Raw genomic sequence first — 16,478 nt, 5'->3', positions numbered from 1 at the left:
GTCTACACAATGTGCTTTATGTCGAAGGACTTAACTCAAACTTAATAAGCATAAGTCAACTTTGTGATGATGGTTTATATGTTAAGTTTGATAAAGACAATTGTGAAGTTTCTGATAATAGTGATACATGTATTTTGACAGGTACAAGGTCGGCTGACAATTGTTATCAACTTGGAGAGGACCTTGTGTGCAATCATTCAAAAGTGAGTGAACTAAACTTGTGGCATCAAAAACTTGGGTCATGCAAACTTCAAGACATTAAAGAACCTTGATCTAATGGGAAAAACAATCGAGGATGATATTGATGGGCTACTGAACATAAGTGAGACACTGCCTAACACAGATGTTGCACCCGGTTTTGTAACACACCTGAGACAACACCTGCACTGGCATAATCAAATGATGAACCAGGAGAGTATACTGAAAATGATGATGTTGTAACCAATGAAGGGATTGATATTCCCAGTAAGATTCAGAAAAATCATCCATCATCTCAGATCATTGGAGAAGCATTTGGAGGAATGCAAACTAGAAGAAAGGAGAAGGTAGATTATCGGAAAATGATGGGTCTAGTATGCATGACTTCCGTATACTCTCAAGTAAGTCATTCTTGTTTTGTTTCACTCATTGAACCCAAAAATATAAATGAAGCCTTAAAAGATGAATTTTGGGTTGATGCGATGCATAAGGAACTTGAACAATTTATTAGGAATGATGTGTGAGATTTGGTTCCCAGACCTGATAATGTGAATGTTATTGGAACCAAATGGATTTTTAAAAACAAAACTGATGAATCTGGGATTGTTGTGAGAAATAAAGCTAGGTTAGTTGCTCAAGGGTATACTCAAATTGAAGGAATTGATTTTGATGAGACATTTGCCCCTGTTGCCCGGATTGAGTCAGTCCGACTTTTACTTGCTATCGCTTGTCACATGGACATAAATCTATATCAAATGGATGTGAAAAGTGCCTTTTTGAACGGCATTTTGAATGAAGAAGCTTATGTAAGCCAACCTAAAGGGTTCGAAGATCCAAACCACCCGAACCATGTCTACAAGTTGAAGAAGGCACTTTATGAACTTAAACAAGCTCCACGAGCATGGTATGGTAGGCTTACTGAATATCTGCTTGACTTAGGCTTCAAACGAGGTGAGGTTGATAAAACCCTTTTTATTCAAAAATCGAAGCATGATATTCTTGTGTGTCAAATTTATGTGAATGAAATCATTTTTTGTGCTTCTTCTCAAAAGCATGTTGATGAATTTGTTAAATGCATGTCTACCACATTTCAAATGAGCATGGTAGGAGAATTAAGTTTCTTTCTTGGATTGCAAATTAAACAAATGCATGATGGTATCTTTCTGTGTCAATCCAAGTATGCCAAGAATTTGGTGAAGAAATTTTCTACCGAGAACACTAAACACATGAAAACACCATTGGGGTCGACTGAAAAATTGTCCAAAGACGATGTTGCTGCAGGTGTTGACAACACTCAGTATCGCAGAATCATAGGCAGTCTTCTTTACTTAAGTGCAAGTCGTCCCGACATCATGTTTAGTGTATGTTTGTGCGCCAGGTACCAGGCTGATCCTAAAGTCACTCATTTAAAAGCTGTCAAAAGAATTTTGAGATATATAGTCGGGACAGTTAACTTAGGTTTGTGGTACACCAAAGAAACAAACACAAATCTAGTGGGGTTTAGTGATACTGACTGGGCTGGAAATCTAGATGATAGGAAGAGTACCACTGGAGGATGTTTTTATCTAGGTAACAATTTGGTGTCATGGTATAGTAAAAAGCAAAATTGTGTATCTCTGTCCACTGCTGAATCTGAATGTGTTGCAGCTGCTAGCTGTTGTTCACAACTTTTGTGGATGAATCAAATGATTAAAGACTATGGTTTCAACAGTGACACCTTAATTGTATACTGTGACAATTCAAGTGCAATTGATATTTCAAACAATCCAGTACAACACTCTCGAACGAAATACATAGACATTAGACATCATTTTATTCGAGATTTGGTTGATAAGGGTACAATTCGAATGGAATTTGTTAGAACTGAGAACCAACTGGCTGATATTTTTACAAAACCATTGGATTTTGAGAGATTTTCCAATCTTAGGAAGTCTCTCAGCTTGTGTGCACAATGATCACTCACGGATGTTGTCCTCGGTGTTACAACACCTGTGGACAACACTCAGCATGCATGTGCATTTTATTTTTAGGATGCTAGACATATTGCATACATCCTGTTTTGTGTGAAGCCTGTACAAGTGAAGGATACTGAATGGTGTGCTCTCAGTTGTGAATCAAACTTTCTATCAAAATTTTCTAAAGTATGGAGTGTGCTCAATCTAAGTCATTAAGCTGTGAGGATGTTCGTGTACCACGTGATCTTGTCCAATGTAGAAAATGACTTAGAAAATTCTTGAGCAATAAGGTGAAAAATAAAAAAAAAATTGTTGTTTAGAAGAAAATGAAAAAAGCTACCTAGATGAGTCCAATGAAGACCGTTCTTCTAGTGTGAGAGCTACCACTGCTAATTCAAAATACAGATGGAAAAAGCTACCTAGAGGAGTCCTATGAAGACCATTCTTCTAGAGTGGGAGCTACCATGTCTGAATTAAAAATGTTCAAGAAAGTTTGAGTCCAACTTGTAAGTGTTGCCAAGAGGTGTTGCCAACACCTAAGTACAGACTGATCACAGTTTGATCACATGCGTGTGCATTTCATTTTTGATCATATTTTAGGCATAAATTTAAGTCATTCATACTGCTGTTATGTGAATTCATCATGACCAGTGGGCTATCAGTTTTTAATTCATGAAATACGAAGAAAATCCTAACCGACTTAATTTTGAAATTTCTTGATTTCTAACTGTTTGTGGGGTTAATTCGACGTGGTGTTTTATCCTGCTTGATTTCTTGAAATAATGATGGCACTATTTCAGAAAGTTACCGTTTGGTGAGAGTAAAAATTGAGTTGAAAAGGTGCTGAAGTTGCGGCTCAACAGAATGTTACCGTTGGAGAGTTGTGCTTAAATAATTAGGAATGGACGAAGAATAACTTTACTGTTTAGTATTTTCCCTCACATTCTAAAATTTCTCCTGCCCTCACTATTCATTGTTTTTGCTTAAAATATCTCTGTTCTTCGCGATTTTCTGTGTCCTTCGAACCGATCTACTTCTTTTGTTCTTGATTTCGCAGATGGCTGGCTTCGATCCTCACGACATTAGGAGTGAAATGGCTGCGAGCATGGGTGGAAAATCACCTGACACAACACCCACAGCCGAAACCAATGTTGAGGGGATGGAAATTGTGGGCGTTTCAGAAAAACCAACTCCGCTGGAAATGATCGCTCCTGGTGAACCTGGGAAAGAGATCAATGTCGAGAATCCACTGGACTTTGAAGTCTTGAATAAAGCTTTTCCCATTGCTCCTATGCGCCGAAGGTCAAAGAGACAAGCAGGGTTCGATCCTGACTTTGTTCCAACCAAGAAACCACGGGCATCTACCTCCTCAAATCTTCTGGACCCTGATTTCTCATCTGGAGACGACTCCAATGTTGATGATTTTGAGTTGGTGGCTCGCCCCAAACCAACTGTTACTGCAAAAGAACCTGGTTCTACTTCTGGTATTCAAAAACAAAACCCCATCACAGATACTCAACATGTTGCAGAAGAAAGAGTTCCTGATGAGCCTGTAGAAGATGAACAATCTCTGGCCGAGTTTCTTGCTCACCTTAAGGAAGAAAAGGCTGCCAAGAAACAAATTTCTAAGGATGATAAACCTGATTCAGAAATGATGAAGGAGTTTGAGCAAAACCGACCTGGAGCTTCTTCCTCTTCATCGTCTGTATCTGACTTTGAATCTGAGGAACATGGTGATGCTGAATCTGAGGATATTGGCTCTGAAGCTAGTGAGTCTTCTGATGATGTTGCTGCTACTGCTGCTGGTGTTGAGGTGGATGTTGACAACACCGAGCACCACATTGAATCGGCTGACTATGATTTAAGTAAGTCTTTTTCCCCCAAATTTTATTCTGAGGATGCCTTGGCATTATGGCCGCTGTTTGTTCAGAGAGAGCTGATTGAGGAGAAAAATATTGATGATAATGCATATGGAAAATACAATTTGATTGAGTTTCTCAAGAACCGAAGGTTGCTATCCACAGTCACTACTGTTATGCCCTACTGTCGCCGTGTAGTGTTAGAATTCTACTGCAATCTCCTGGGCAGTGTTGGAGATGAGGAATCGGTGAAGTATGGGAGAGTGTTTGTTCGTGATCGTATCTACAAGTTCTCACCTTCTGTGATCAATGCATTCTACAACACTCCGGATATTGAGGAAGTTGAAGAGGATCTGGACATAAATGTTGTAACCTCTGTGCTCACTGGAGGCCTGATCAAAGTATTCCCTTATTATCCCAAGAAGTTGAGTGCTGCTAATCTCACTTCTTTTTTCTCCGTGCTGCACAAGACATCAATCTGGAATTGGACACCGTCAACCAATTCTACTACTGTGACTAGATCTCAGGCCCTGGTGTTGTTTGCTATTGGTACTGGAAGGGCCTTTAACTTTGGAAATCTGGTGTTCAGGACAGCATTGCAATATGCTGAAGGAGACTTCAAGAAAACAAAGCTGCCCTACCCTTCACTGATTTATGGGATCTTGGAATCTCAAGGTTTCATTAGGGATATTGATGAAGATCATTGCCCTGTCAGAGATCCTCTGAAGATTTCTCCTGTTTATTTCAAAGGCAACAGAAAGATCGATCTGCCTTGGCTGCATTCAAATGTTGCTCCGGATGTTGGCAACACTGATGATACAACATCTGAACATGTGCCTGAGACAGCTGAACAACCACCTACAGATGTTCCTCCTACTGGTTATGTCACACTGTCTATCTCCTACATTCAAGCTCAGATTGCCTATGGTCGACAACAGATTGAAAATGCCAAGAAAACCATTGAACATTATGAAAATCAAGTGGCTGACTATGAGTTTCTGCTGGGTGAAAGTGTCCATTCTGGACAAAAAGGGGGAGTAGATACAGATATAGCTGGAACCTAGTGGAGCAAAAATGGCTGATGATGATGATGATGGCAGTAATGAAGGATAATGAGATTTTGAGTTTTTTTCTCTCTTGATGGTTTTGGTCTCTCTTGATGGTTTTAGTATTTTAGTTGTCCTTTTATTCTCTCTAATCTTTGTCCATCCTGATTAATGAACTATTTCGGTGTTATGATCTGAATGTCGCAACATCTAACATACAACACCTGTGTGAACTGTATTTTTCATCAGGGGAAGACTTAACGGTAGAATTCAGGGGGAGTCAACTAAAGTTGGCTGAGTCACTGATTTGCTAACTCAGGGGGAGCTGAGCCGTACAACCATTTTTGGGTTGTTTTGTCCAGAAAGGCAAAAAGGAGGAGATTGAAAGGAATTTTATTCCTTGATATATTTTCCTTTTTTATCTTTAATATTTTGCCTTTCTAGACATGAGAATAATCTCGAAATTGATGATATGATCTCGTATAAATTCAATATGTGATATAAGACTATATTTGATATGACTTATAATATCTTTAAGATATGATATCACAATATCTTTAAGATATTATCCTTGTTTTAAAAAGAGTTTGTTTCCTAATGAAATTGCGTTTCTATGTTAAATAGGACTCAAAGAAGAAGAAACGAGAGAGAGGGACGATATAGAGCATAAAACTTTCGGAGAGACAGAGATGCATTTGTATGAAGAAAATATTTTCTGATTGAAGCAATCTCGCGTGGTTGATAAAGTGTTGCTGTGAAGTGCTGGCAACATCTGAAGACAACACCTAATCACTGTTTTGATTAGTGCGCTGATTTTTGAAGACTTTTTCACTTCTCAGTTGATGCATCCTATGTATTTTGGTTATACGGTTTGTTAGAGGTTTAGGATGCAATTTGTTACTCGCCTTAATAAGGGAGTTGTTTTATTCTTTCACTAGTATTGGTTTTTGTAAACTTACAAGTTTTTCTAGTGAATTATTTTGCCCTGAGGCACCGCACAAGTATTTTATACTTGTGCATAATTTATCACTCGTATCTCGTATTGTTATCATTCAAGTTGCGTGTTAGTGTGTCAAACTATAATTTTCGCTGCATGTTGTCGTGGGTGTTACAACACCTACGCACAACACCTACATTCTGATACACACAACACTCACCCCGTCACATTCACTATGTGGAAACAGAACTTTCAATGTGCATGTATGAAAAAATGGCTATTGTAATAGACAAATTCAAAGTATATAGAAAATTATTACGTGAAGCTAGAGAAGCCACTCTAGTTGTTCATTTTTACTCAAAACCCAATAAACTAAATTTTGTATAATAAGTGATTTTAGGGTTGAATTGGAAAGACATGTTACAGTTGATTTCGATAGAGACCGGGTTCATTTGATCTTTCTCTTGCGATTAGGATACATAAATAAATAAATAAAAATTTTTTATAACGTATAAAGATAAAAAGATACACAAATGCCGACAAAAATTAAAATCCCACACCACACATTGAGAATCTGAGTTATCTAGTGGAGGCAGTCCGTCGGACATCGAAGAACTGGCACATGACGAGCCGAAGAACTTTGCTGATACCCAGACTAAAGGGACTAACTCCTAGAATTTCGATATTTTACAATTCTTTTACTCTCAACTTAGGAATCAAGATTCCTGGAAACAGAGGTAGCCCCGAATTCTGACAGTAAATAAGGATCTCTCAGAGCGAAAAATCCATGAAATTGAGCCAAGGAAACCTCTTCTTGCTACGCTTTTCAGCTTCCTTTGAACAGTTCGAATTCGACGTCGTCGCGGTGCCACCACTTTCAGCGGCGGAGGACGCCACGGGCTTTTGGCAGAGAAAGAAGTTTCTTGATCCCAGCTCTGATAGCTTAGCGTCACGATCCAAACCTGTTTATATATATATATATATAAAAGATTAAGTTAGCTTCTTGAATTGATTAGTATTTTAATGGCATGTGGAGTTATCTATGGATTACATGTGAAGTTACAAGCCGAGATACAATGTACGAAATTCAAAAGAACCGAAAACATACTTTCCAAGCTAAACTGGGAGTAATGGAGGTCAAAGCTTGGAGCATCAGTTGAAAGAACAGGGCGGCGTGCTTCCTTGGCGTACTGGCGCAGCGTCGCCGCAATCAAATCCTCCACTGTCGCCTCCGGCGGAGTCAACACTTGCACAGGGCCAAGACTCCTCTGTACGGTGACGTTCAGCAGCAATTTGGTCAGCTTCAGCGCCCTCACCAATGCCACCGCTTCATCTGGCGTTTTTTCAATGTTCCTCCTGCCTGCCAGCAAGTCCGGCACCGTCCGCGGCCTCGGAAGGATATCCGCTTCTACCCCATCCCGTCTTCCGTGAAACGACGACGACTTTTCCCACAACCTCCACTTATTGTTCTCCTCATGACCTCCTATCCGTTGATTAATCCTAGGCGACGGCATATGAAATATATTGCTCTTTGTCTTTAAATATATTTATATATATCCTGTGTATGCTGTATAAGTACTATAGGTGGCGAACTGCTGGTAGAAAACGGTTTATCTCAGACGGCGGTAGCGGAAGAAGCGGAGGCGGGGGAAGCCAAGTTCTTGAGGATTCCGGGGACCGACGGCGGACATAACCATGCGCCAGGATAGTAATTATTACGGACGAAGCAACAGGTTGAGGGAGGAACTAATGTTTTGCTCGAGAAGTTAGACAAGTGGTTACGGGGTAGGGGCTATAAATATATAGGAAGAAAATGGGTGGAATTTTTTATAACCGACGGCGACAAGGAGATGAAAATTTGAAAGGTACTTGCGTGGCTATTGTGTGATTGGCACTATGCACCTTCCTAATATTTTTTTTAAAAAAAAAAACTTATTTCTCACTTAGACTTAGGTTTGTGTGATAAAGATTTTTTCAAAAAAAATTTTAAATTTAGGGGTGGGGAGGCTCGAACTCGAGTCGATATACGAGAAATCCAGGGTGAAATAATTGGAGCTAAGCTCGAGTTTCTTGTGATAAGGAAATTTTGATTAGTGATCTTAGGACAATTTGATTAGTGATTGGAACGATGTCTCGAGTTCGAACTACATTTAAAACGAGGGTCACCGTCATTATACAATTGTGAATCCAAGAAATAAGAAATGTAAACTTATATATTTTTCCAGTTTTTATAGAATTTATTGCTAGAGTAGATGTCCTGTAAGCCAACTGTTGGCTAGGGAATTTATCGACTCAGTAGTAATAAACAATATTTATTTTAATATAATTCATTATTTCATGGTTTGTTATTTCTTTATTTGTATACCAATGCGAACAACATAGATAAAGACCTTGTTTATACTTTACTATAAATGAATCATAATTCGATGTTGAAACTCATTTGTAAACACTGTATGATCTAAATTCGTTCCTAGTCGATTCAGCAACCTAAAACATGGATAAAGATCGCTTGAGCTCGAGATCAGCATCTGTGAATTTGTGTATCGCGTTTCTTGGTAAGGGCATAGAGATGTCCAAACATGCAGATGCGTAGTCATATGATGATTATACCGAACAACCCTCCCTCGGACTTTTCCAAGTAGTTATCATTCATCGAGATTATCAGTCCGTGGTTATGATCGTACACCATTAGTCCTTATGACCCGGGACAACACTGATGCTCTATATGTTTGGGCTGTGCTTTGACTCGTTTACCGACTCCAGGAGAGTCATCAGGTGGCGAGATTGAGTACAGTTGTGACACATGTAGGAGTCAGTGTATTGTAGTCGGAAATTCACCGCTCACCTACGCGTGTGAATATTCTATGTGATATGATGAAATAATAGTGCATGGAATCTCTGGGGAGAGTATGTGATGTACATTGGAGAAGGAGTTCTCCAATTGTACATGTGATGCCACTATTTATTCTCAAAGATGTGTCATATAGTTATCGAATTATTATGCAACCCTCGATAAACAAATGGTTGCAGATTCAATCGGAAAATATGAGATGAAGGATCGTACTGTACGTTAATCATAATCGACTGGTTCTTGCAGGCACTGTCAGTGATACCTAGGGAATCATGGGACGATATTACTAGACGCTTTTACCATGATTCGACGGGTTTAATCAGAAATATGATTTCTGACATTCTCATGATCAATTGTTGATACATAGAATGTGGCAAATTAGTGTAAGCATGAATAAAGGATCATGTCATGAATCACAAAGAGTTGTGAACCCACGGCTAACTGTATCCCTGAACCATTGAGGGTCATACAAGCACTGATCATTTGTTCCCGTGGAGATAATAAATTCAAGTAGTTGAATTTATATAAAATTATGATATAGTAAATTCAAGGAGTTGAATTTATAATAATTAAATTTTAAGAAAATAAATTCAATGATTTAAATTTATGAGATAATAAATTCAATAAGTTGAATTTATGAATTTATAAAATTTTGAGAGAATAAATTTAAAGAGTTGAATTCATAAAATTTGAGGAATTAAATTATTAAACTCAAAAGTTGAGTTTATTAAATATTAAAATAAATTCAAAACTTGAACCATCTCTCGATTTTAATCTCTACGAAAAAGTTCTTCTAAATTCATAGTGCAATTTAGAAGATAAACAAATATTTCAGTCGTGGACTTGATTCGGAGATCGAAGAAAGTTCGTAGGGAATCCAACAAGAGCTATGTCTGCTAACACCAGAATAATCGGAGCCAAGTGAATTAATTCACTAAAGGTATAAATTTTAACACCCTATGTGTGTTTATAATTATTAAAAGCATACGAGTGCTCAAATATATCTTGAATGTCAAGATCTAATTTTTTTTAAAACTTCCGATACGTTTTGGACACGAGAAAACTGATATCTAACATTTATATGCCTCTATGCAAAATAAACCTATTTTATAGGGGTAGAGAGGTTTCTTGATATCGCAAAAGAATTATTAACTATTGCTCATGGTTTTGAATATTTCTTTCTTCTTCTTTTCTGTCGGAGAGGTGAATATTATAATTAGACATTGAAATTTATATCTCGTTTCAAAACTAAGATCTTGATTTCAGTATAATTACAAGTCATCGATTGAATATTTCTTTTGGATTACTTCATAAGTTGCATCGATTATTTTAATAATATGAAACTCAATGAAATAAATAGTTAACAATTCGATATTGTCCAGAACCCATCGGTTACCTATTCTATATCGTAAAGTTTATGTTCGTATGAAGCTAAATATTACTGACTTCAATAAGTCAATGAATTGTGTTGATTAAAAATTATAATAGTTCGAACTTATCATCCATTATTAATTTTGAAGAGATATTGGAGAATAATCAATTTAAAAGTCTCTTGAATATCAGTAAGAAAATATTATTTTCGAGATTGTCTATGATAAAATGGATTGTCAAGAATATATCAATCAAATCGTGCAATTCTTTTTCTGATTATTAATTTTTTTTATCTTTTAATTATTATTTTTTTATGTAGGAACATACTAATATGTTGTGAAATTTCTAAAATAATAAATTTTTGGATTAAAAATGACTGCTATATTTAGAAATATGACATTGTTATTTCAGAAAAAGAAACTGATCATAATATATCTATTTTCATTTTTACATATGAAATATAAGTAATTTTTTTAAACACCAAATTAATGCGCAATGTACCGTATTGTCATTGATAACTGAATCTGGCTCCATACACTCTAGCTGTTTCTAGGTATGATTTTGAAGGGAGTAAGTCTTTTGTGAGACGGTCTTACGAATTTTTATCTGTGAGACGGATCAATCTTACCGATATTCACAATAAAAAATAATACTCTTAGCATAAAAAAGTAATATTTTTTCATGAATGACCCAAATAAGAGATCCGTTTCACAAAATACGACCCGTGAGACCGTCTCACACAAATTTTTACTTTTAGAGGGTGGGATCACACATTCTCCTACACTAAACAAAGATTGTATACTCCTCGCTAATGATATATGATATTATATAATACTCTCTGTCCTACACTTATTTCAGCCATAATAATTCTGATCTAGGTTTATAATAGTTTCATTTTAATTTTTTTTAGAAAAAAATTGCCAAACATGTGGGGTTTTTTTTTTTTTTTTTATCGTGTACATGATTCGAAACAATACAAATAAATGGACAAGAATACTAGTCTCTGTTCATATATTTTTGTGGATAATTACATGTCCAAATCAATTTTAGATCCTTATATTTGGCACTTGAGATACTACCCGATAGCATGAACTCTACCAGTGGACTGGATTGGTTTATGTTACATCGGAAGTACATCGCCTCTTATTCCAATGCCATTAAATCGTATAATTCTCACATATTTTTATGAAAGTTGAGATATGTGTTGATGATCCAATTACTAACATTTGATTACATCATAGTCATAGGGAGGGAAATACTCCAAGTGTAACATAGAATAATCTAAGATAATTAATTGTCAATAAATAAATAATATGTCTAAATTAAAATGAAATATGATAAAACAAATTATCATACGATTAGTTATGTTGGACTTAGTCTAATTGAACGAGAATGGCGGCCATGATTTTCCCTACACAAGGATATTATGATTGAGTATGACAAAATCACCAAAAGGCAAATTGGATTTTTCATTCCATACCAAACACTTAACCTTCAGCTATGGACGTATATCCAATGAATTTTTCATTCGGAACAATTTCTTTAATTAATAATTTCGACCCCATATAAAATGTGCATTGATACATTTATAACTTATTACATTATAGATAACAAATTTTAGAATAATTTTTTTAAACAAAATATAATCCACCGATTCATTTAAATAAAATAAATCTAAAAATTGAGCCAACCAATTTATTAAGAAGCTTTGCAACAATTTCTTTACAATTTTATATTCATAACATTTGTCATATAACTTTGCTGGTGTTCATTTATTAATTTTTTTTATACATCTTTCTATTTTTTTTTTCGATTTCTCTCTTAATTATCTTTAATTTATCTAAAAATTCATTATTTTAGTATATCATCTTTAACCATTAATATATATAAATATCAATCCTAATAAAATAATATATATTGTAGTACTTATCACGAAACACTAGTATATATTAAGAAAAGTGGGTAAGAGTTGCCGGACAAAATCTGCCGGTGAGCGGAGGCAGATTTCCCGGTGTATAAATTTATCCACATGGAAGATAAATTTTTTAAATTTGTCAAGTTATGGTTGATAATCCGACCATCCAACCTATTCGATTAATTATTGTCCAAAATATATTATTATTTTGGAATCGAAACATTGAAAATGTGTTAAAAGTTTTAGTTGTATATATGCAGGGATCCATTATTTGGTTATTTCAATATTCTCAACGATTGTTTATGGACAAATAATATTTCCTTTGTGGAGAAATTGTCTAAATAATCTCGGTCAATTCTTTTTTTAAGGAAATGACCTCCTCAAGTGTATTTGAAATATACTTGAGGAGGTCATTTTCTTAAAAAAATAGTTGACCGAAGTTAAAAAATAAAATACCCCAAATCGTCATTTGAATTTTCTCTTCGTTTTCTTACCATATATTAACTAACATCGCTAGTGGTTCAGTTTACATTCTGGGTCAAGTTGATGCTGTCACTCACACCAATTATAAAATTCTGCATTCTCGCGTAAAATTCATTTAGATTTTTGCGTCTAGCATAATTTTATTTTTGATATGTCTGAGTTATGTCTATATTTACAATAAAAAATAATGGTTTTTTTTCATAAAAAATAATATTTTTTCCATAATTGACCCAAATAAAATATTAATCTCATAAAATTGACTCGTGAGACTATCTTATATAACTTTTGTAATGTATGCATATGTGCAAAATGGAGATTGAGAATAGTTAATCTCCAATTTAAATATAGTCAGAATATAATCGCCGAGTAGTGGGACAATTTCAAGTCATTTTTGTGAAAATATCAAAATATTCACACTTGATTGATATCATTATTGATTCAGCATTCTTTCTAGGCACTTGATGGCAATATATACAATTGATGATGTTCTCATAAGCGCCCGAGTCATGGACGCTCCGAGATAATGAATGGATGGCCCAGATCAGGGTAAATTTGCAGGAAGGTTCATCAGAGGCCGGACAGGTGAATGCTCGGGACGTTTTCTCCTCGAGCTATTGGACGCCCGGGCCCTCGTGAAAGTTTTCGGGAACTTCTTACTCGAGCTACTTCGATGTGAGCACCGCACTCAAGTGTGCTAGTAAAATAGGATGTGGACAGCTGTCTCATCTCTGACACTGATCCAAGTGGTTGGCCAAATCAGACCAGGAGGATGTGACTAGTGTGTGACTTGGTGTGTCAGAATGTAGGATATGATTAGCCAACATTCTATAATTAGTAGGTAGCACACAGAACGAGGTCATCATCACTTCCCCTGCTATAAATATCAGGTTCTCTCTTTTGCATTTTATTCATTCACATATTGAATACACTAGCATTCATTACTCATTTATTCAAATCCTTTCATCCACATCAATATCACAACCATCACTTGGTTACATTGGTCCCTTTGTTGAATCACATTGACTTAAGCATCGGAGTGCCCACGCCGGATACCCGTCCGGCGCCCATTCACTTATCTTCTTGATCGCAGGTCTCTATAATTACCAGGAAACCTCAGGTTCAGATATTCACACTACTCCTATTTTTCCTCATCATCTTGATAGCAGATCCGGTGAAACACCCGACTCAGCTCATCCTTTTTCCCATATCGCATCAGTATATATTACAAAAAAATTAGATATATGTCATTATAATCCATCAATCTATCTCATCATGCGAGTGAAACAATGTCATATGATACTACCCCGTATAGGACTGCACCACTAGAATACAAACCAAGGACGATGGCGAATTTAATGTCTATTAGTTCAAAATACAGTACAAAAAGGACATGTGTAATGTCCCTCGATATATGTTATTTTGAGAAATTTCTTAGAAATTTCTCACAGTTTTTAAGATGCTTTTCAAATTATAATAAATCACGAGGCCGAGATTGTAACTCAGTTGCTTTCACCCGTTGTCCATTTCCCCTCCCCTTGTGAATTAGACCTTCAAAAAAAAAAAAGATGGCATGGTTTCATTTATTCCTTTAAAAATAAAATTACGGGGTGAAGATGGTGATCCCAATCCAAAGTACGATCGAGACGCACCAGCAGGTGAGATTTAACCACCAGTTACACTCCTAAATCAGACCAAAAATTTATGTGATTAGATAAATATAAAACCTTTTCTTTAGTATAATAAAATAGATTTTTTTTAAAGAATATTCATTAAAAAATGTAACATCTGCATATTTTAATATTATATTATAAAATCTAAAATTTCTTCATCAACAATGTTGAGTACTTCATTCCAAGATGTTTTATCCATTGATGAATATTTAGTTGATAATTAGGAAGTAAACTTCATTGAATTGATGTTTAACTTTGTATTCACAACTTGAACAACTCGAACAAACTAATAGACCGAAATACTCGAATCCGTCTCATATGTTAGATATTACATTGGACCAATTCATTCTTAATAATAATATCACCACCAAAATATAAAATAACACCAATTTAATCTATGAAATATATTGAAAAGATCGAAAATATAGAATAACATATTTAATTTTTTTTTGAAATAGATGAAGGTGATACCGGAAAAATCGGAAATACAGAACATCGATTTTTTTATATGAAATGTTTGAAGAAATAAGAATCTTTATAGTAAACAAGCTGACAAATTTTAAAATCTTCGAAATAAAAAATCCGATTAGTTAATTTTACATGTTGAATCTGATCAAAATAGATTTTTGAAAATATCCTTTTACCATAATATCTTTAATAAAAAATAAAAACAATATGTTTAAACTCAAATTTTAATTTAAGGTATTGGACAAAAACTTGTGTGAGACGGTCTCACTGGTCGTATTTTGTGACACAAATATCTTATTTGGGTCATCCATGAAAAAATATTACTTTTTAAGCTAAGAGTATTACTTTTATTTTGAATATCGATAGGATTGACCCCTCTCACAGATAAAGATTCGTGAGACCATCTCACAAGAGATCTACTAAACGTATTGAGCTCTAAATTATTTATAAGGTAAATTTTATATTTATAATATCATTGACTGTAGCATATGAATCAGGATATTTGGTGTTTTTTAATGATTCAAGGAATCGTTGTAAAAAATACACACAAACCAAAATTTTCCTGTTTAATTTTTAATACTTCTGACGAAACAAATAAATTGAATAAGTAATTACAATGTATGATTTTCAATGCAATTATTGAGATTAATACAATATTATTGGAGGATCAGAATAATACTATTGTTAACAAATCAATAAATCTAACTAATGTTTCAATTTTAACTTTGGGTTCACGATTTAACAAATTAGTAACCTCAAAAGAAATAAAAAATATAACAATGACAATTAAATAATCAATGCACGTTATTCGTGGAACCTTTAATTAAGATTATGTATCTTATATGTGAGACATTGTCACGGATTTATAGCTGTAAAACGAGTCAATTAGATATACATCTATTGTAAATAGTAATATATTTAAAATAATATTTGTTCATAAGTTGGTCGGGTTGAAGATCTATCTCACAAAATTTACATGTGAAATGATATGACATTGGTGAAGTTATTAATAGCTAATCGCGTGTCAACTCCATCATTTAACAACATTTTAATATCCCGTTCAATAAAAATCATGAACATTTATATAATATAATATATATATTATAATTTAAATTTCTCATTATTAATATTAAGAGATAAAATAATGCATAATTAAACAAGTTTATTTAATTATGATATTATTCTAAAGGACATTGATTTCGATACCCTACCCATCCTGGAAATCTATCCCTGATTGCGATAGGTTGCCTGATATCTTCTAAGAGTAGGGATTTTGTGAGATGATCTCACGAATCTTTATCTGTGAAACAAGTCAACCATGCCGATATTCACAATAAAAATTAATACCCATAGAATAAAATCATTGTACTCAAACAATTCATCCTTCAAAATTAAACTCCTTACAATCAACAGTCATCAAACTTGTGACATTATATCTTATATCAATTATAGGATTGAACGTTTATTGATTTATCAAAAACTATATCTGATGATAATAGTGCAGCTCTAATATTTTTGAACGTTTATCTGATTATTATAGTCATCTAGCAGCACCCATTTCTGAGCCATTTTCTTGCTTTTTCCTAGCATTATTCATCGCACGACTTTCTTGCTTAGTAAGATTTTTCTTCCTTCCATAGCATCTCAACGACCTGCACTAATCAGGCCTATCATAACCCAAGAGAAATATAAGTAGTGGCCTATCTGAAAATATCCAGTCCAGTC

At 34.8% G+C, this 16,478-nt stretch overlaps 1 protein-coding gene across 1 annotated transcript; it reads right to left on the bottom strand.

Moving 5' to 3' along the window:
• Window positions 1-6,479: 6,479 nt before the first annotated feature.
• Window positions 6,480-7,782, bottom strand: LOC142548496 (uncharacterized). The gene is made up of 2 exons (XM_075656854.1): window positions 7,104-7,782; window positions 6,480-6,957 (listed from the first exon to the last, which is right to left on the bottom strand). Exons 1-2 carry the CDS (start codon window positions 7,507-7,509, stop codon window positions 6,767-6,769), a joined length of 597 nt encoding a protein of 198 aa, XP_075512969.1. The 5' UTR covers window positions 7,510-7,782; the 3' UTR covers window positions 6,480-6,766.
• Between the last annotated feature and the right edge of the window lie 8,696 nt (window positions 7,783-16,478).

Source organism: Primulina tabacum, chromosome 1, assembly GCF_025594145.1.
Source record: "Primulina tabacum isolate GXHZ01 chromosome 1, ASM2559414v2, whole genome shotgun sequence".
In the NCBI taxonomy this organism is placed as follows: domain Eukaryota; kingdom Viridiplantae; phylum Streptophyta; class Magnoliopsida; order Lamiales; family Gesneriaceae; genus Primulina; species Primulina tabacum.
The sequence above is the reverse complement of the archived record's forward strand: the minus strand, read 5'-3'. Positions and strand labels throughout refer to the sequence as shown.